Source organism: Centroberyx gerrardi, chromosome 18 (genome assembly GCF_048128805.1).
Source record: "Centroberyx gerrardi isolate f3 chromosome 18, fCenGer3.hap1.cur.20231027, whole genome shotgun sequence".
Taxonomy (NCBI): domain Eukaryota; kingdom Metazoa; phylum Chordata; class Actinopteri; order Beryciformes; family Berycidae; genus Centroberyx; species Centroberyx gerrardi.
Window position 1 is genome coordinate 7,246,232 of NC_136014.1, and position 21,597 is coordinate 7,267,828.

Below are 21,597 nucleotides of genomic sequence, written 5' to 3' on the forward strand. Positions count from 1 at the left end.
CGTGAAGTGTGTTTCATTGCGTATTTGGTTGAAGTAGCAACCCGTAACATTTTCATATAAATAAATGTGTGTTTTGTGTGTATTACATGTGAAACTAACCGCTGTATGCATCCGCTTAATGTTCTGCTTTCATCATCCCTTTGAAAATCAATAGAAATATTATCCGATTAACAATAAACAAAATATCCTGACAATATCAATATGGGAAACCCAGATGGACAACAGACATTCTGATTGGCTGACAGAGAGGAACTGTGTGTGCAGTTTCTTACATTCTGATAGGCCCAGGTGGAGGCGGAGCACTGACTGGCCACGCCCATACAGGAACACTTTTCGCAGCCGTGCCGATTGTCGCCATGGAGATTGTAGAATCCCAGTTTGCAGCGGTCGCAGTTCTCTCCCTCCACGTTCTCCTGCAGGAGAGAGGGAGAGAGGGAGAGAGAGAGACAGAAAGAGGGAGAGAGAGAGAGAAAGAGAGAGATGCAGCAAAGTTTATGGGCTGCCCTCAAACTGACGTTATGAGCACAAGGCATGTTATTGCAGTGTTAATGTGGTGCGGATAATGATGAAAAGGCTAGAGAGGTTAGTGTGGAGTACTTGTCATTATTTGTGTGTGTGTGTGTGTGTGTGCGCGCACCTTGCAGATACAGGGCGTTGTACATGGGTCAGTGTTGGTGCTTCCTTCCACACTGCAGTTACAGCGCTCACAGGATGGGTAGCCCATATAACCCAACGCACACCTAGAAACAAATGAGAGCAATAACGATGATGAAGATGAAGGTGACGGGTATTAGACCCAGAAGGTCGCAGGTTCGATTCTTTTAACAGCAAATGTGTCCAATTGCCGTCACACCGTCTTTGAGGCAGACACTGAATCTCTACTTTGCAGTAAATGGTGACCTTGCACTCTGACCTCTCAGGTGGAGGGAGGGAGGGAGAGAGAGAGAGAGAGAGAGAGAGGAGAGAAGGAGGAGTAAGAGAGCTTGGGTGGAAGTTGAGAAAGATGATTTAGGAATACGGAGGAGAAAAATAGGAGAAACAAAAAGAAAAACTAAAAGAATTACAGCAATGGGACACAATTTGCACAGCAGAAACGCACAAAGGCAAGTCTATCAAAGCACCTTTTAAGAAGCAATTTTAAAGAAGACACTTATGTTGCTGGCCTGATCTCCCCAGGCAGGTCATTACAAAGTTTAGAGGCTTTTTTTTGGAAAAAGTACCATCACCTTTAACACTCGATAAGATTAAACTTTAATGACACCCGTGGGGAAGCGGAGTCGTTGCAGCGGCAGAGAGCAGGATATACACAAGAACAGAGCAAATAGAAAGGATTGAAGATGATACAACGAGCAATTACAGCAATAGATCATCAATGAGAAAACAACAACAGATTAATAAATAAAGACGGAGCACCTCGTTGACAGATTTGCAGGTTAGAGAGGAAGCATCTTTGTTGAATTACAGGTTTTGATTTTAACCTAGTCTTTGGAATGGCTAGAAGACAGGTTCACAGGGGGTTGAAAGATATCAAAGACATTATTTAAAGTAATAATATCCAAGCTTTTTTACTGAAGACAGTGAAATAAAGACAGTAGTAAATCAAAATATATCTCAGTGTCACATTTACAGCATAGCCACTTATCACTCTTAGTAGATGTCCTATTTGGAGTGACTTACTTACTTAGTGTTAGGTACAGAACTAAAGTGTACAGTGATAAAAATATCATCAAAGATCTTAATGGAAACTTTATGGCAATTTCCAAACGCTAATTGGAACAGACAACAGCTGAAAGGTTCTGCTCACCTGTCACAATGTGTCTGTCTCCCTCACACACTGTTTGTGTGTGTGTGTGTGTGTGTGTGTGTGTGAGTGTGCGTGTGTGTCTCTCACCTGTCACATCGCAGACCCCCAAAACCCTCCTTACACCGGCATGACCCTGCTGGCTGAGCTGTCAATCAAACACACACACAGAAACACACACACACACGTACGCACGCATACACACACACACACATTGAAAAAAAATAAGTAAAATGGAGTGGGTGTCTCTGTGAAGTGACTGCACCTAAAATAGCTCAAACAACAATGAAAGATACAAAGAGTAGTGAAATAATCTCCAATATTAGAATAGTTGTTCTATGCTGTCAAAGAAAATTATTAATAACCGAAGCGTCGATGCAGCTGAAGTTGTGGAACCCCAATCCCATAGGGAATCGAGCTGGACTGAATCGGTGAAGTGTTCGAATTATTGAACTGAAATACCACTTCAAAGCCGATTTGAAATGTGGAATGTGTGTATGCATTCACTCCAAACTACTGCATAAGTGTGTGTGTCTCTACTGAGTGGCTGAAATGGGTTTAATTGCAAGACAGAATAGACATTCAGAGGAAGACACACAGATAGGGGGACAGACATACAGACAGACAGAAAGATTGACAGATATATAGATGGCGCGTGGCGTACTGGGCGTGGCCTGGTCGGGATCCGCGATACATGATTGGCTGATGGAGCCGTGTGCGTCACATGAGCAGGGATGGCAGGGCTCCTCTTCCTCGGCACTCACCTGGTGGGGAGGGGAAGACAAGCCATTAACATTCGCTTAATCATGAGAAATGTAAAACAAGACATAGAAAAGTGGACCAAGAAGAGGTTTGATGCAATAACTGGAAGGCGGTTGGTAGGATAAAACCATGAATGCATCAACAGATCAAGAGAAGGGGCTTATTAATATTTGGACATTCCAGTGAGCATGCCTAGCTTATTAGGCTCACTCAATTATTGCCATGTCTGTGTTAGAAGTATGGTTTACAGACTTGGTCCCCAAACAATGCAAGTGAATGAAAAATTTAAATGACAAAAAATTCATATCAGGACTAAATGCTTAGCATAGTTTAGGTAAGCAGGCTAGCCGTTTCAAAAAGTATTAATGTTAGCAAACAGTCAATATAACGTTGCCACACCTCTGGCTCAAATGAAGGTAAACACAATAGTTGGTTAAAACAGGGTGTAGATGTTGTGAGCTGTTGTCATCATTCAAACAAGTCACATTTCTCTCGGGTGGAGCATGGCAGTGGTGCTCATTTGTTTACTATCATGGGATTAACAAGTGAGTTACTACAGTTAGCTAGCTAGCGAAGCAAAACTGACTTGATACCGGCATGGGCTATGGCTGTGCGTATTCTGGCTTCTAAATGTAATTATTGCCTTAATTAATCCCTGGACAGTTATTGAATGATAGAGGAAGGTCATGACTTTGTTTTAAGGGGCAATTTGTTTCCATTTTATCCAGTATTTGTGGCTGTGTTATCAATGATTTGCACAATTGCTAACGTTACATGACCAGTAGCTAGTATTGGCTAGTAGCCGCATATTAACATTAACATAAATTGCTTAGCTAAGTTAGCTTGCTGGCTAGTTAGCTAGCTACAGTAACAAAGCCAAAAACCAACTATGTGTTTAGGTTAACTAAGCTGACAACTTCAAGCTACAACTGAGTGTTTTGGAGTAACGTTAGAGACTACAGAAGACAGTTTCCTGTGTCACAGTATCCTAAATTTGCCAATAAATCTACCTTATAATCTCAACCCATAAAGGGCTATGTAGGCTAATCAATTGAAGCTGCAAAGCCTGTATTGACAGACAGATGGACCAACCAATAGACAGACAGAAAGGTGACCAACCCCATCAGGTCTGTAGTATCCGGCCACGCAGCTCTGACAGTTGATGCCCGCTGTGTTGTCGCGGCATGCCACACAGACTCCGCCCCCTCTGTATTTGCCTTGGCTATCCAGGCTGAGTGACAGGTCTGATACCGTCTGATTGAAGTAGCACTCGTCAGCCTTATCATGGCAGTTACACTCTGAAAACATACACACAAATTACCATTACCACATTACCAGTTGATGATTCATGTGGTGTGTGATAACGTAGAAGTAGTAGATGTAGATGTAGAAGTAGTAGCAGTAGTACATGTAGAAGTTGTTGTGTTGTATTGTGGATGGACTGCTGTTGGCTTCTGGGTAATGTAGTGTGCAGTGTTATCGCTGTATTACGTTTCTCTTACTCTCACAGACGTGTCGAGTGAGGAAGGTTCCTGCCATCCAGGGCTGTTGGTGGTAACCAGGGCAACAACGATCACAGCTCTCCCCGCATGTGTTGTGTTCACACTCACAGCTAAACTTCTACACACACACACACACACACACACACACATATACACACATATTAGCAGTGCAGGATTTCATTTTACAGATTTGTAAATTAAACTGACATTCCAAATTGTGTTCATTGAAATCAATGCTAGCTGCAAGGTAACTCACATTGATTTCAGTGAGAACACTAACAATTCCAAGTCATCCCCCAATTTAAATTCCAATGTCGCTACTTTTTCCCAACAATGTGTCAAGTGCAACAGACTAAAATTCAGCACGTTGAGCCTTTAAACCACATATTTCTAACATATTTTATCAACATATTTCTCATGCTCGAGGGCCGGATCTGGGCTGTCACTAATTTTGATCCGGCCTGCATACAAATCTGCTTCTCAATTCATTCTAGTCCACCAACTTGCTCCTGCAGTTAATGGAAAAAGTCCAGGTTGCCAACCAGCCCTCTCTAATTCTGCAAAACACATTCAAACATAGCTTAACTACGTGAGCCAGCTAGTTGACAATGGCTAAAAACAGAATGTTGATGCTGGCAGACAGAGTTAAGAGTAGTTTTAGAGGATGAAAAGTGTGACTGTAGAGATGTGTCATTCCACACTGAGGTATGCTTCTGTACAGACTTTACAAGACTGTGTGAGGATGCAGTTTCATGGCCAACAAGGAGAAAGCTGTTATTGGGCTGAAGGATGAAAGGTGGATATGTGATTTGGCTTTTCAGTGTCACATATCCTAAAATGTGAAACTGCATGGATGCAAACAGGTGATTATGAATATACATGACCTAGTGAAAGCCTAGCAAACAAACCTGTATTCATGGGAGAGCCAAATCCAACAAGAGACCTTGGTTTACTCTCCAGCTTGTCAGTCAGTAGTGCTCACCACTACTTCCCCAAGAGAGTGATACATTCAAAACTAAACACAATCAAAGCCGAATTTAGCAGGAAATCTGCCAACTTTGAGGCTCAGTAATTCAATTTTGAACTTTCTGTAAATCGGTTGATGCTGCCAGAATACTCGCAGATTGAACTGATAGAAGTGCAGTACAATAGCGCACCGAGAGCCAAGTTTGAATTTGTTGGCACGAGTGCATTTGCCCCTTTCATCTCAGACGCGATGCTACAGCTCTGGCTTCAGGCTGAGCGTGTTGGGAGGCATGTATTTGTGTGAACAAGTGTTCTGTAGATGAAGATCAACAAATCATCCAACAGGTCCCCCACCTTCTCTCCGTTCTGAACGTCTGCCCAGGACTTTACTCCAGGGACGGATGAACTTGTATCAAAGTAAAGGTGTCAGGTGTCTAGTGGGAGACCAAAGGCTAGACATAATCTCTACAGGCCTATGGCTAAATACAATGCAGCCAATAATGTGTCATACTGTGAGGTTATACAGGTCTAGGTATATTGACCTAGAAGAAACATGCTCAAAAATACATGATCTTACTACAAAATGGATTATTTTGCTTGACCAATTGCCATACCCACCCACTGAGCTGACCTATTATCAGTTTCTGCATGGTAAAATGTAAAAAAAATTAATTATGTTGCTCAACAATACACCATGCACACTATAGTCTAGTCTAGTCTAGTTTATTTATATAGACCTTTATCACAGTCAAGTCTCAAAGGGCTTTACATACCATCATATATCATACTAGATCATACTACATATATATACACAACATCATATACATCCTATACTAGGTCACAGCCATTGATTTGTCATGTTGTTAGGGCTTAATGTTAAGCAGCCTGTATATTAATAGGGTATATGGGCCAGTTAAACGAATAGTCAAAAATCATTTGTTTGTTCAATAAAACATGATGATGATATAAAAATAAATGTTCAGCCCTTGACTTGAATATCATTTCTTAATGTGTCTCTAACTGAGATTGAGTTTGACATGACTCCTTCAAACTGTATACTGGGAGGGGAAAAAAAACAAAGAAAGAAACACGAGCTCTGTACACATCAATGACATCACCGATTGTCAGTGACATCATCACCAAGGGACAAGACAGAGCTGTCACATCTGAGTTAGACTTCATAGTTCAGCCTCGGGACATGTAGAGGACACTACAGAGTCGCTGTGCGTGTGTGTGTGTGTGTGTGAGAGAGAGAGAGAGAGAGAGAGATCAGGTGTCTGGTTTCAAACACTCCACTGTTTGAAGTGACACTGGAGACGACGCTTCACTGTGTCACCTGTGTCCCCTGCAGGCAGACAGACACACACACACACACACACACACACCAATACACACACATGTGACAGGGTGAATGAAATAGTTTGATATAAGCCGGTAGATGAAAAGCCGACGGCCCAAAGGTGCTATGTGCTCCTGTTCAACAGTATAGGGGAGCTCCATTACCTCCATTGTGGGAGGGAGAGAAAGATAGAGAGAGAGGGAGAGAAAGAGAGAGAGGCGTTTTACCTTGGAAACCCTGTTGAGTGGACAGGCCTTGGCATGGCCATAACAGATACACATCCCTCCTACTGAGATGTCCTTAATGGAATAGTAGTACTGAAGAGAGGGAGAGAGAGAGAGAGATAACACGTTATAATGAGCACTATAATGAGCATATTAGCAGAATAGGCGGCAATATTAGAACCAAAAGCTCTCTCATTTATCTCAGTGGAGGCCACACTCGAAAAGAAAAAGACGATCCTTTGAAGTAACAAAGGATGTCTTGGTGGAGTCCCTAACTAAACACATAGGGATGTGTGGACAAGCAGCACAACAAGTGTGAACAGCATTTATGCACGTGTCATTTTTTACAGTGTAGTCCAGTTTTGGTCCCATTTTTGGCACCGCAGCTGTTATTATTTCTACGATATAACGTGTATTTTCGATGAAAAATGGGCTTAATTAATGTTACTTTCACTTTCCATATTTTATTTTAGCCGTGGCGGTAATGTTATTACTGCAGAGGCTCACAGCTGCTGAATGAATATAGAGGACGCATTAGTGTACTCAATGTGAAGGACTGTGTGTTGGTTTAGAGTATATAACCTGTTTTAGATCTGTCTTCCCACAGTGTGTGTGTGTGTGTGGCCACAATGTATAGAATAGAACAGAACAGAATAGAATAGAACAGAACAGAATAGAAAAGAACAGAATAGAATAGAATAGAATGGAATAGAACACAACACAACAGTATAGAACAGAACAGAACAGAATAGAATAGAATAGAACAGAACAGAATAGAACAGAATAGAGTAGAATGGAATAGAACAGAATAGAACAGAATAGAATAGAACAGAATAGAACAGAACAAAATAGAATAGAATGCAATAGAACAGAACAGGACAGAATAGAACACAACACAACAGAATAGAATAGAACAGAACAGAATAGAGTAGAATGGAATAGAACAGAATAGAACAGAACAGAATAGAACAGAATAGAATAGAATAGAATAGAATAGAGTAGAATGGAATAGAACAGAACAGAATAGAACAGAACAGAATAGAATAGAATAGAATGGAATAGAATAGAACAGAACAGAACAGAATAGAACAGAACAGAACAGTATGAGTATGTGTGTATGTGCATGCGTGTGGGTTCACCCTCACCCGTCTCGTCACGATGGGGTCGAGGTTTCTGGGGTCGCGGATGGTCAGGGTCATGAGGTCAGCGTTCAGCGTTCTGATTCGCTGAAACACCAGCCTGATGTAGCGGGCGGAGGTGAAGTTCAGCAGGGTCGGGGAGGGGTCGTCCGCGCTGGGACGGCCGTTGATCAGAGAGGTGTGGATCTATAGACAGACAGACAGACAGGTTAATACTGTTGTGTCGCAGCAGAGTTTGAACAATAAAGTTTTTGCTTTAAAATCACTTCCAACATGTTTATCCTCTTCAGTGAATGAGAGAAAACAAGGGTTTATGGGAAATGTGGTCTTAATTTTGAGAAACACTAGCACTACCAATACCTCTGGTGTGAGACAGAGATGGAGAGATCTCAGAATGGGGGGAGAGAGAGAAAGGTAAGGTTTCTAGGGGGCTCTGTGGTGCTGGGAGCTGATTTTACCATTCATTTTCAGCATAGAGATTTCATAAATGCTGCTTCCAAATAGTTCGAAAAGTCTACCAGGAGGTGCCAAAGTAGCATCAAATGTCTAACTTCTTTGCAATATATATGATAATCAATGAAAATCTTGGATGGGCGCAGGGTGGAGAGAGAGAAAACAGAGAGACTAATATAGAGAGCAAGGGGGGAGAGGGAGAGAGAAAAAAAAACGACCAGTGGACAGAAGTCACTTCTTATTTTCAGTCGATGATAAACCTCCCTGTGTCTCCTCTCCCTCTCCTTCCCCTTTGACGATTATGTGGCTGTCATTGCTGTCATTGTCAATAAAATCCAATTTCTCTTTATTGCTATCACGTAACATTACCCAGCATTTTTGACATTAACTGTTGCGAACTGATACCAAAATATGCAGTTCCCTATTTCATGAAACAATGCAGGGAGCAGCTACGGTCGACCACAGAGTTCTTCTACATTTCCGTGGGTTTGTAACGTCGGTGCGGGCCGTATTGACATCTATTCAACGTCAAAACGCTGGGAGGGAAAGGAAGCCCTGACCCAGGCTGCCGCTCTGATCCAGAGCCACTTACAATAAGTGCAACAGCAGAATAAGCTTAACTTCATGTATCACAAACAATCAACAAGCAGCCACATAATAGGGAGTGCAAGGGACTGTCTGCCTGCCTGTCTGCCTGCCCATCTGTCTGTCTCACTAATGTGGCCAAAAGCAACATTTGGCATCTGCAAAAAAGTCGTACAGAGTGGGCTGACCGTGTGTGTATGTGTGTGTGTGTGTGTGTGTGTGTCGAGGGGGAACACTTGACGGGTGCAAGCTGCACACTTGGAAGTAACGAAGGAGATGGTTGTGTACGTGTGGTGTGTATGTGTGTGTGTGTGTGTGAGAAGAGGAGTGGGGTGACATTGGGAGTGTGTGCGCGATGCTGTGACACATCGCCTACGACTCATTATGGTTTCACTGTGATCAGACTGCTAGGGAGCTGTCAACCACACACACACACACACACACACACGTACACACCTCCATCGTTACTTGCAGCTCTCGACATCTCTCAGCTCGCACCCCCTCTAGCGCTCCCCCGCAGGACACACACACACACACACACACACACAGACACACACACACGAAAGAAGGCACACACTGAACACACATGCAAGCATGCGCGCGCACACACACCCACACACATAAACACACACATATACTCAGACAGGCTTCCACAATTAGGGGCCTATGTGGGAGATGTAGATGTGTGTTTAGTTTGTTTTTCACTGTGTGTGTATGTATGTGTGTGTGTGTGTGTGTTTCACAGTCTTCTCCCTCTTCATTAATGTCAGTTATAGCAGACTCGCCCCTCTGTTCTTACTGTGCACACACACACACACTGTTTACTGCCATGTTGCTTTGATCAGCTGTGTGTGTGTGTGTGTTTTCAGTAAATCAGCAACCACTATTCCTATCCACTATTAAAGTTATATTCTACTAAACTTCAGTGAACATCTTAAAGGAATGCACCCACTTTTTAACAAATAAGCTTTTTGATCTAATTATTATTGTGCAAATTGGTAGCAGATCAGTGTCCACTATTTACTGTTCACTTCATGTTTGACTATTGCCTTTTCGAGCGCTTAGACAGTAAATATTACTTTCATGTGATTTGTATTTTGCTTTTACCTTTTAGACAGATGGTGAAACTGCTACCAATCATCTTGTCAAACATCAGCATGTTGATCAAAGCTTTTTTGCCACAAACTTGTAAGATGTCGCCACAATAGATGGGCATTTTCTCTTTCTTTCTTTTTTTAAAAATCTGCATAGTGACTAAGATGTTAGACACCCAAACTCCAGTCTTGCTGAAAGCAGCTCTCCCAAGCCTCTTTAATCCTGTCTAGAGGCTAACTTGGCAAATCACTGCAACACTTCATTAGTCACTACTGGACACTGTGAATCATATAAGCTAGTGACCTTTCTCAACATAGATACAAAGTTGTTTTGTTTTTTTTCAGTCTGAGGCAGGATTGTGCATCTGAAGATGATTACTTGTTGTGTAATGAGGTGTCTATAATATTTCAATCAACATACCTTCTGCCTTTTGGGAAAGTTTGTGACTAACCTAACAAGTCACCAACTTAACCTCTTCACTCTCTAGAGATGTATTTTGCAGCAAAGCAATGTGTGGAAGATGTCATTATATGTGGTTCAAAATGGTGATCAGCACCTGCCAGCCTGCAAGAATAAACTGACCCCAAACCAACCCAACCCGTCTCAACTCAACTCAATCTAACTCAACCCCACTCAACCAAAATCAACCCAAGCCAACCCAACTCAACTCGGTCTAACCCAGCCCAACTCAATCTGAGATTCAAGTGTCAGTTTAACACCTAATAAATAGCTGGAAGTGTTACCTCTCCATTCTCCAGAGGGTGGATCTTTGAATAGAAGGATGTGCAGATCACTTCGTCATCTCTGGTGTAAGACGGAGGTCCCGTCCGTGGATTAATGTTGAACCGCGTCAGGCACTCCGTGTCTGTGATGGCGTAGTACTGCCAGGGTTCAAAGGTCACACCGTCTACTGAGCGCTCCAAGATCCAGTTACCTGCGGCCAAAGACATTTTTTGCGAAGAAAATAATGATCAACCGCTTCAAAATGCAATCATGCGGAGAGGAGAAAAGATCAATAAATACATAAAAAGTGATGGAAATCCAAGCCTGTGGTCTGGTCAGTCATGTAAATAGAAACTGCAGTTCATTGACAGAAGGTTCAATTCCAGTTATTTCCTAATAGCTTGAATATGACATCCCTCTCAGGACAGTACGTTTTTCAACAAAAATCTATCTCCTGGATTGACTGATGAACGGAATGTGAATGCGACCCAGTCCTTGGAAAAACAAAAGCAAAAAAGTACAAAGAGGATGGAAAATGTAAGGTTTAAAAGATGTTTAAAAGGTTTTGAAAGATAGAAAAAGTTGTAAACAATTCTAAAACAAAAAAAGATATTGAAAAGAACATAAAAAGTTATACAGTTACACCTATAACTAAAGAAAAGTAGAAACAGATAGGAACAAGAAAAAGCAATACTTTCTGAAAAGTGATCAGTTAGTGTTCATGTATTTTTGGAATCTTAACCTTCCAGAATATCTTTGCCACCTGACATCGGAGATCATGTACAAAACTGTCTGTAATTGTTGAACGGTTCATCAGATATGGCTGGAAACACCTTCAAATGAAAGTCTGCACTAATCACATAATAATAGTGATCAGCCAGAACATCAAACAGTGCGAGGCTGGAGCAGAGCGGCTTACCTGGACGAGGCGAGTTGGCTGCCTTCACAATCACATAGGCTATCTGGAAGACCTGGAGAAATACACAGAGAGAGGAGAGAGAGAATTACAGTCTTTCAATCATACAAGTGTCATACTGTACCACAGCTGAACCCACTATGGCTTTGGTCAGCAGTCCACATCATAGTAAGTAGTATCAACCAGATATGAGTTATATGGGGATAAGGGCTTTTAAGAGAAAAAAGCAGTCACTGTTATTTATATTGGTGGTTGTTTGACTTGTTTGATGATCATAGTTTACCCTCTTTTTTTATTTAACTGTGTCACTGAATTTATGACACTATTCCAGGCTGAAGAAAGGCAAATGCTCCATGGATGACTTTTCCATAGATAGATAGATAGATAGATAGATAACATTAGATGTGGGTCACAGAGGAAATCCAGACTCTCTCTCCCTCCTCTGTCTCTCTTCACCTCTCTCTGTCAGTTTTATTCATCCTATCCGTCTCCCCGCCTCTCTCTCTCTCTCTCCTTCTCCTTTCTTCTTGTTATACGGGAAGCAGTGTCACATTTCAGCAATTAGAATAGGGGAGAAAGCTACGGTACCAAGTCTATGTGTGTTTGTGTGTGTGAGTGAGAGTGTGAGAGAGAGAGGGAGAGAGAGAGAGAGAGAGGAGAGAGAGAGTATTTCAGTGTAACCTTATAGCAGTCATTCAAACCCCTTACAAAGAGTCACTGTTACCTGTATTCACACAAGGGACAGGATGGTGTGTGTGTGTGTGTGTGTGTGTGTGTGTGTGTGTGTGTGTGTGTGTGTGAGCTCTCAGCAGTAGCTTGCAATACGGTGACAGCTTTGGGACAGCTAGGCAGCTCCAGCAGCTAAACATAGATGAACACAGCTAACTAACGTGTGTGTGTGTGCGTGCTTGTGCTTTTGCGTGCATGTGTGTGTGTGGGTATGTGTGTGTGTGTGTGTGTGTGTATTGGCAGTCTAGAGGGTTGCTGCGTGTCATATTCTCTGTTTTGATCAGATGTGGATCAGAAGAGGGATTTTTGCCTCTAAAGCTCCACACAGCACCAACAAATAAACACACCAATACATTGCGCTGCAGGAAATCACATGCCTAGTAAATACACTTTCATCTCGCATTCATGCTATTTCATGTCACAGGCAGGCAACTGTGCAGTGAGTAAAAGTCTCGCGACTGATCATATTATCATGAGACAAATGAAATTTCGTACAAAAGGCGAAAACAGATTCAATTTATCAGCGTTATTGAATCAGAAGCATCATTTCTGGTGTTGGGATCGCGCTGGAGGCCGAATTTATTTCTCACCCAGTCAAGATGACAAAGCGAACAGAAACCCGAACAGATCTCACAAGTGACATCTACTTTTATTGCGCGCAAAATTAGACAAATCAACGCTCATTTCCACATCGTTTGCGAGCGTTTTATTGCAGACGTACTAAAAGGAGATTATCATGATAGACTTGGAAAATGCCTTTTGGCAGCCGCTTTGAGCACAGCGGCCAAACGAGCACTTAAAAATGTTGATTCGAGAAGGAATGCCCGATCAATCCATTTAAGCCCCGTGTCCAGTGCGGCCGGGTTGTCCGCCACTAAATCGACTGTGAAGAATCCATTTTGCCTCGGCGCGATTTGGACACGCAGCGGCAGCGGTTAAACGGAACAGCTGGTGTTTACGGGCCACTCACATGGCAACGTGTTCAAGTCTCTCCGGCCTAATAAACCGGCCTCAAGCGCCAACTGTAGTTTGTATCGGCCAATTAAGAGCTTGATTTACATGCACAAGACGCAAATGATCAATCGGAATCTGCGTAGTTTCTCCTTGTTTGGACGGCAGAGACAAGATCAGATCCGGGACACAAAGATTTGAAAGTAAAAATCATCTTCTTTTGTGTTTTTTGGGAGGATTCAGACACAGGTAGGCAGGCAGGCAGCGCGGCAGATGTATTCAACAGGACCGGCATCCAGACCCGTTAGCGTTTACTGTCACTTCAAATAAAAACGTGTGAACATCTCACTGGGCCAATAAACTCGCTTTTGGCCCAGTTCTAAATAGTTTGAAATGAGCCCAAGTCCCCCTCCCCCCCCCCTCCCCCGACTGCCAAACTCAGCGCAGGCACATACAGGCGGCAGATATTCACTAGAGCCGCGCAGCTCGTCTCATCGCAACATCGTTCTGGTATTCCGCCGAGCTGCCACAGCAAAAGTTCGGGGAGAGAGACTCTGAATCCTATTTTGAACGACGGTCTCTTGACAGCTCCGCGGCAACTACATAAGAATGGAGTTCAGATGCACCACAGAATTGCCTAAAAAAATAAAATAAAATGAAATGTAATAGGAAAAAAAAAAAAAAGACACGTTTGGTGTGCTTTTCACATAGAGCAGACCCCGGCTAAAACAGTGTGGAGTGCAGCACATACAGACGGGGCCTCTGGATGAAACGGAGTGTGTAGGCTATAGGGGAATGGCCTGTGTGTGTGTGTGAGAGAGAGAGAAAAGAGAGGGAGAGAGGGAGAGAGAGGGGGGGGGGGGAGAGAGAGTGCGTGAGAGAGAGAGAGAACAGTCAATTCAGATCCATTCTCTTTGAGTCTGTCTCTCTGTCTACATCCCCTCCAACACACACACACACACACACACACACACACACACACACACACACACTCTCACAGACTTGGTAATAATTTGGCCTTAAGCTTTTAAACAGGCTTTAGTCTGCACAAAACACCAGATGCTGCAATCTCTCCCACATTCTTGCTTTGGCCTGAGCTACTGTCAAACATTAGACCAACAAAGTTAAAGTACATAGATTAAAATTACATCGGGTCCAGCAGATGTTTCACTTACCTTCCCTCTCTTATGAATAAAGATTTTATATTGTCTGGCACTCAAAAGCTGTCATTAAAAAGTTGCCAAGGTATCCTATTATTCTCGTGTGTCTCCTCATTTAATTTTCATGCATTTGCCACAAAGCTGAAAACTAGTGTGAAGTCTTTGTCTAGCCACCTGAAATTGGCTTTTCAATGATGTTGCGGACATTTCGGGGTGGTTACCATTCGCTGTGGGTGCGGTCAGTGGGGGGCTGGGTTGTGGCTACCAAGGTGAGGCTAGCGGCCGCAGAGCAGGGAAGTCACAGCAACAATGCCGCAAAGCATTAAGAAAAGAAAGAACAGCAAAGCTAAACGTACGGTAAACAAGGGGGGTTTAAAAACACGGTGAAAATTAGCACTGATTTTAGAGACGAGAAGCAACGCAGAGCTAGAGGGCGGGACTAGCAAAACAGTGTTTTCTCAAGGCAAAAAGTTGTATATTGTAGCTTTAATCTTGAGAGTGTTATTGGCCAAATACGGCAATGAGAATTATTTGGATCTTGTTAAAGAGTAAGTAAACCCCAAACCCAAATCTGTGGTGAAGCCTGGCTATTGGCTGGTCTTTGTGCCAGGTGATGTCACCACCTGTTGCACTCTATAGAAGGTGACATCACCTGGCACAAAGACCAGCCAATAGCAGATGGCCAGTGCATTACCCTACTTTTCACCATTAGATGTCAGGCTTCAACACAGATTTGGGTTTGGGGTTCAGTTACTCTTTAAAGAGAAATGAGAGCATGTATATAGAGTGGTCTGATTATTGTTGATAAATGATCTTGGGTTAGGTTGGGTTGCTCTCCTGTGATTGGCTGAAGAATGGCCAGTGGCTGAAGTCAAGCGTCTCTACTCAGAGTCAAGCGTCAGTCAAAGAGAGCTGACCAAGGATGTAGCCAGCCTTGTTCAAGAGCATCAGAAAATCAAATAATTTCTTGGTGAAAAAACAAAAAAAGTGGGCAAGAATGGCAAGAATTTCCCTGTAGGATCAATAGACTGTCACACAAATCCCTCAACTGGTGATCAAGACCTATGAACCTATTCATCTTTTAAAAGTTGATCTAACTGACGACTCGGAGTGGGTGAGAGAGACGGCTCAGTTGTCTGCGTTGACACTCTCTATTTTCATACTCTCAGTACAATACTCCTGGTCGTGACGCGTTTTCAAACGGCTGATGAGATTCGTGTTGTTGAATTTCTTCCCCCCCCCTCCCACCTCCACCCCTCCTCCCCCGAGAGGCTTCCGCTGAACACATTCGCGATTGCAGCTCCATCGTCTTTTTATGAAACTTTGTAAAACTTCCAGACCGGTGACTGCATTTTTCCACAAGACGTTTTTTTTGAATGTGCTCAGAAATTTGCCTCGGAGAGATTGTCAGTTTTGATCGACAAATTTTGAGAGCACTGATCTGAATGCTTTGGGTGGAAATTGGCTGATTTGGATACACAGTGTATCTGTACAGTGTAACACACCTTACACAGCATGGAGCAAGTCAGTCCAGTGCTTATCTGTATGCTTATATGTATCTCTCTCTTTCTGTGTGTGTGTTCACGCACATGTTCTTGGGGATTTAAAAGGATGTCATTTTGCACGTGAACACGTATGCGTTTGAGCATGTGTGAGTGTGTGTGTGTGTTCTTTGTGATTTAAAAACTTTGGATAACGAAAGCATTTTGACTGACAGCTTATTCAGGACCCTGATTGCCCTGCCAGGTTCTACTCCCGCCCCCCCAGAAAGCACAGCCGGCGCGCGATTTGACCGCGTCGATCAAACTGTCCATCAATCAAACTGCCCGCTGCACTTCCACAATAACTGCAATTTAACTGCATTTCATCTGAAGCGGATAAAAGAGTGTTACCATGGTGTAACCTAGAGTGTAACCCATTCACAGCCTGAATACATTCAATAGTAATTTCTAACCCTAATTTATATGCATACTAATGCCGCTGCCAACGGCAACGTGAGACTTGAAACATTTGGAACGCATGGTCGGAAACCTTTTAGTTTCATATGGAACGACAGGATGGATAGCGGCACAATGCCTAGAAAGACGGAAGGATGAAATTATTCCATCTAAAAGCTTTAAATTATACCTTAAAAGCAACCGCTGCTCCCAAGCGCTCGCTGTGTCAGGAATGGTTCTCAACAAGGTTATTAAACTCCTTTCAACAAGTCTCTGTACAGGACTTGGTCTGTTTTCAGGTGACAAAGAACAAAGAACATACACTCTCTCTCTCTCTCACACACACACACACACACACACACACACACACACATACAGACATACACACACAGCTCTCTCTCTTTCTCATTATTCGGTCTTTCCGTCCAGAGAGTCACAACGATAACAAGAGAGGAAATGAGGGTGGTGATGTCAGAGACGATAACCACACACACACACACACACACACACACACACACACACACGCAAGCAAGCATTCTGTCATTTTCTGAGTGAGATGACTATGTGGTCGCAAGGGAAATTCAGCGCACTGGAGAGTAAATAGCTTTCTGTTGGACTGATAGGGACTCACACATACATACACACAGAACACACACATACATGCACACACTTAGACACAGAACACACACACACACACACACACGCATAACAAATGGCATGGAGTTCACAGACAATCAGTCCAAATCAGGCCTGAGGTCGATTCACTCTTACTTCAATCAATGCAAAATGTAAATGGAAACTGTGATTCACTTGATAATAGAACAATCATTCTCAGTCTCTCCTTAATAGATTGGATATGAAGAAGCCTTCTCTTGCCCAAATGTTTTCATTATACAGGATTTGAACATTGCAGAAAATCAACTTCCTGGATTGTAAGTGAACTGAACCTTGATTCAAACCAATATGAACTTCACAGTATGAGCACAAAGGGAGGCAGCAGCGTCGAGGTTGGAGAAGCAGGCTTGTAGGAATGGGTACCGACTTTGGAAAATGTTAAAACTTTCTGTACTTAAAACCTAAACTGGCTGCTGATTGGCTCGTTAAGTAACTATTTCCGCCTTCATGTCTTGGTTTGCTCGAAGTGAGTACACAATGTCATAGAAAAGGTCCAAGGTCTGGCACAAGAAACAAGGAAATAACTGTCAAGCCTGACAACACCTCAGACCCAATGGACCACTTAATAGCGCGCTATGTTAACTTGAGGCAAGACAGCTGTATCGTGTGTGACTGCAAGCAAAAAAAACACGTTAAACAGCATTAACCTAGGTGCATAGAACATTTACTACCACTTGATATTCTTGAAACAGTCATAAATCTGAAGTTTTGTTGACACTATATTTAAAATTTAAGCTATTAAATAGTTTCAGTATTTATTATAAATGTGATAGTTTTGATTAAAGTTTTGATTTTCTTCTATATTGTAAAATTGCATTTTGAACAAATAAATACTTTGTTCATAAGGGCTTGTTCTATACTGTTAAAGTAAAGGAAAAAAAAAATCAGGCTGATGTTATTATTCAGGCTATTACATAATAAGCTTTTATGCAACATAGGTATCGAATTAAGTATTGTTTGGTTACCGGTAATTCAATCTACCAGTATCAGAACCATAACAAAAATTCTAAATCTACTCTCGGATCCTCTTACACTGTTAGATATCATCAATTTGTGAGTTATTTCATGATGAAGTGTTGTAAGGTACTTTTTTGTTGTACCCACTTTCCCTTGCACTGCATTCTGGTCTACTGAGGCTTCTGTCTGTATTGCTTTTTAACAGTGTTTTAGGGTGGATTTTTTCCACTGATGATTTTCAGTTATTTTATTCATTTTTTTCTATTTCTCTGTGGCTCTGTGAATGTTTGTGTCTATGTGTGGAACAGCATGAGAGAGAGAAAGAGAGTGAGAAAGACAGAGAACGTGTGTGTGTGTGTGTGTGTGTGCGTGTCAATCCAGTGCTCCACACACAATATTCATGTCAGCACTGTATGTGTGTGAGTGTGAGTGTGTGTGTGTAAACAGGTAGAAGGCTAAGTATTCAGTGGCCATACTACCGCAGTGACAGGTGTGTGTGTGTGCGTGTGTGTGTGTGTGTGTGTGTGTGTGTGTCCAGGTAGGAGTGTGTATATATTCAGGGGCCATACCACGGTGGTGACAGGTGTGATTGATGGGCCTGAAGTCATTAACATGTCAAGATGGCCGCTGCTCCACTTCCTGTCCACATACATAATTATATTCTGTGATGGATGGATGGCAAAAAAAAAAGAAGAAGAAAAAGAAAACTCACCTTTCCCTCTGTCTCTCTCTTTTTTTCCCTCTCTCTCTCCATGTCTCTACAGTCAATTCAATTCAATTCAATTCAGTTGAATTCCATTTGCTTAACTGGAGTGGATATTTTAAATAATATGGTCAAAAAATGAAACATTATAGATTTCTTGTTTCTTGTTTCTCTGTCTGCTCTGTCTCTCCTTTTTTCCTCTGTTCATTTCTTTCTTTATCTATTAGTTCTCATTATTATCTTATTATTTTGATAATTTCTTTGTCTCCTTATCTTCCCCACTGTCTCTCTTTGCTGTTTCCCTCCAGCCTCACTCTTCTACATCTCTCTCTTCTTTTAGTTTCTAGGTGAATTTGAAGGCTTTTCTGCGGTGCATAGTAAAGAGAGACAGGAGAGATGGGAGACCTTGACCCAGATTCAAACCCACGATGTTACAGCTGCAGTCCGCTGAGACCACATACTGAAATGTTCATGAAGTTGATGGAAATATAGTCAAAAAGTGAGAAGGCACATTCTACTTGAGCAACATTTATGGATCTATGTCCAAGTGGTTTAAGTGAATTTAATTTGGGGTTTTTTCCTTTCGTTGAATTTCTTGATTATTTTTTCATCATTTTCCCTATAGGCTATTTATGCTTTATCTCATTGTTAGAGTAATTAGGTGACTGGCTTCTCCTAATGAACCTTGGTCTTTCAGCCTCTCCCACTCATTATTCCCATGATAGCTACATAATTATCTGTTTTATCACGTTCCTAAACTAAACTAGACCAGTACACAGCCTCTCCATCAGCAACATCCCTACCAGCTCCCACAAATTAAGTGACTACTCTGGTAAAATGATTGATAGCCAAAAACTAACTCCGTAGTTGACAAAATTATAACACTGACGAATTACAGGTAACAATGCAGATATGGGAGCACGACCCTGGCAGAAAAGCGACGTGGTGGCAGTGAGTGTCGGGACGACCTTGATGGACAGAGCACCTGGCAGCTGAGGAAGGTGCTGGTGGACTCAGGCTCACCTTCAGCACGCAAATAGGCAGAAACAGAGGGGAGAGACGTGACTGGAAAGCATGGGCGTCAGTTTCATATGGCAAAGTGTGGCAATCACCATACCTTAGCCTTAGTGGGTCAACATTTGATCTTGTAGTTTTTATCGTTATACTACAGAGCAAAGAAAAAGATTCCCTAGAAATTTACTTGGAATCTCTATCTAAAATAAGAAAAGGAGAAAGTCAGGGGAGCATTCAGGACCAATGTTCCCTCGAAGTTGTGTGTGTTTTTTTTTTACTTTCCTGTATTCCGATAATACCGTAAATTCAACATCTGTATCTTCCACTACTGCATATTTTGTTGTTTTTGAGAAGCAAATGCATGACCATTGAAATCAACCTTTCTTGAACCACTAAAATGCTAACTGGCTACTGCTAACAAAAGCCAGTCACAAGTTGAACCACTAAAATGCTAACTGGCTACGGCTAACAAAAGCCAGTCACAAGTTGAACCACTCTCAAGATGTTACTGGGCGCTAACGTTAGCTTGTTAACTTTTTGTCTTTTTGACATCTCAAATATGCAACAGAATTCCTGCTCTGTTAGCATCTTGTGACTCTGAATCAAGTCATTTTTTTATGACCATGCTGTCATCTGACAGCGGAAACAGAAAGATATGTCAGTGACAGAGGAGACGGAAAGTGTGTGTGTGTGTGTGTGTGTACCTGTTTCAAGTCCAGTGTGACAGTCACATAGTGGTACTCCATTCCATTCTTGATAGAGGGGCTCTGCCACCAACGATTGGTCCCATCGATGGCATATTCTATTGGGTGACGCTCTGTACGCGCACACACACACACACACACACGCACACACGCACACACACAGCGAGAACATAATTTCAGTTTGACTTTTATTCTATTCAAACTTTAATTATCTAAAATTCATGCGAGTCCTCAATATGTCCTCCAGCTTGGGTCTGAGGAGAAAATGTTCCTCTCCAGTCTTTCACACAGTTTAAACCCCTGGCATTTCAACCATCCAAGGACTTCACCGGGAATAAAAAGCACATTTTTCACTTTGTAAACCAAAGAATAAGAGGTTTCCTTTCCTTTTGTAAAAGCATCTGCGGTGTTTCAGCTTGACTGGCAGCTGTCAATCATCAGGCTACTTACGTTTGACATTTCCTACTCATTAAAAACCATGGCAACTATCGCTAGCGGGATGAAGAAGATAATCATTTAGTAAAGCTTCTTCTACCGGTTTCCCCTGTCTTCTTCTCTCTTCCTCCTCCTCCCCTCCTTTTTTACCCTCTTCCCTTGCTGAGGCGTGATCCGAGACAGAGAAAAGCTGTGTAACAGAAATCTCCCATTGTAAGTGAACAGAGGATGTCCAAAAAAACTGAAATCCTGGAGAGAAAAAACCCCCCTGACATATCACATTCATGTTTTTTTTTCTTTATTTCTCTCTGTTCTCTACTCCTTATCCTTATCTTTCTCCTCCCCTGTTCATTCTGGAATACATGGGTCACTTTACAGGAATATACAGTACCAGGATGTATTTTACAACTTGTTTCACACATTCATTGCATTGGATGGTTTTCAGTTGTTTTTTTCTACAAGCCCAACTTCAGTGGCCAACTTTTTTCCCTCTCTCTCCTCTCCGTTTATTTGCCTTTTTCTCCTCTCATTTCAGTCTTTTCCCTTCCTCCTTCTCTTCATCCTCCACCCCGCTCCCCCTCTTTTCTCCTCTCCTTCTCGGCCTCTTCTTCTCTTCTCTTCTTCTTCTCGTCATTCTTTCCCTCTGTCTTTCTCTGTCCTCTTCATCCTTTCTCTCTACCTTTCCTCTCCTCCTCTCTTCTTTTGTTTTCCTTGTTTTCTTCTCTCCTCCCTCTCTACTTCCCTCTCTCACACTCATCCCTTCAACCAGTCAGTCGGTCAGTCAACCAGCCTGTCAGTGAACCAGTCAGTCAACCAGTCAGTCAGTC

The 21,597-nt window shown here is 42.3% G+C and overlaps 1 protein-coding gene across 1 annotated transcript in view; it reads right to left on the bottom strand.

Annotated features, from left to right (window-relative positions):
- lama2 (laminin, alpha 2) overlaps positions 1-21,597 on the bottom strand; it is a 168,922-nt gene that overhangs the window by 119,939 nt on the left and 27,386 nt on the right. The window contains exons 3-13 of the mRNA XM_078290077.1: positions 20,336-20,448; positions 11,509-11,560; positions 10,610-10,800; positions 7,740-7,919; positions 6,598-6,687; positions 4,066-4,183; positions 3,683-3,861; positions 2,466-2,565; positions 1,892-1,949; positions 638-740; positions 273-413 (exon numbers count right to left, since the gene is read on the bottom strand). Of these exons, the coding sequence (XP_078146203.1) occupies positions 273-413; positions 638-740; positions 1,892-1,949; positions 2,466-2,565; positions 3,683-3,861; positions 4,066-4,183; positions 6,598-6,687; positions 7,740-7,919; positions 10,610-10,800; positions 11,509-11,560; positions 20,336-20,448 (1,325 nt within the window). The remainder of the gene's footprint in view (positions 1-272; positions 414-637; positions 741-1,891; positions 1,950-2,465; positions 2,566-3,682; positions 3,862-4,065; positions 4,184-6,597; positions 6,688-7,739; positions 7,920-10,609; positions 10,801-11,508; positions 11,561-20,335; positions 20,449-21,597) is intronic.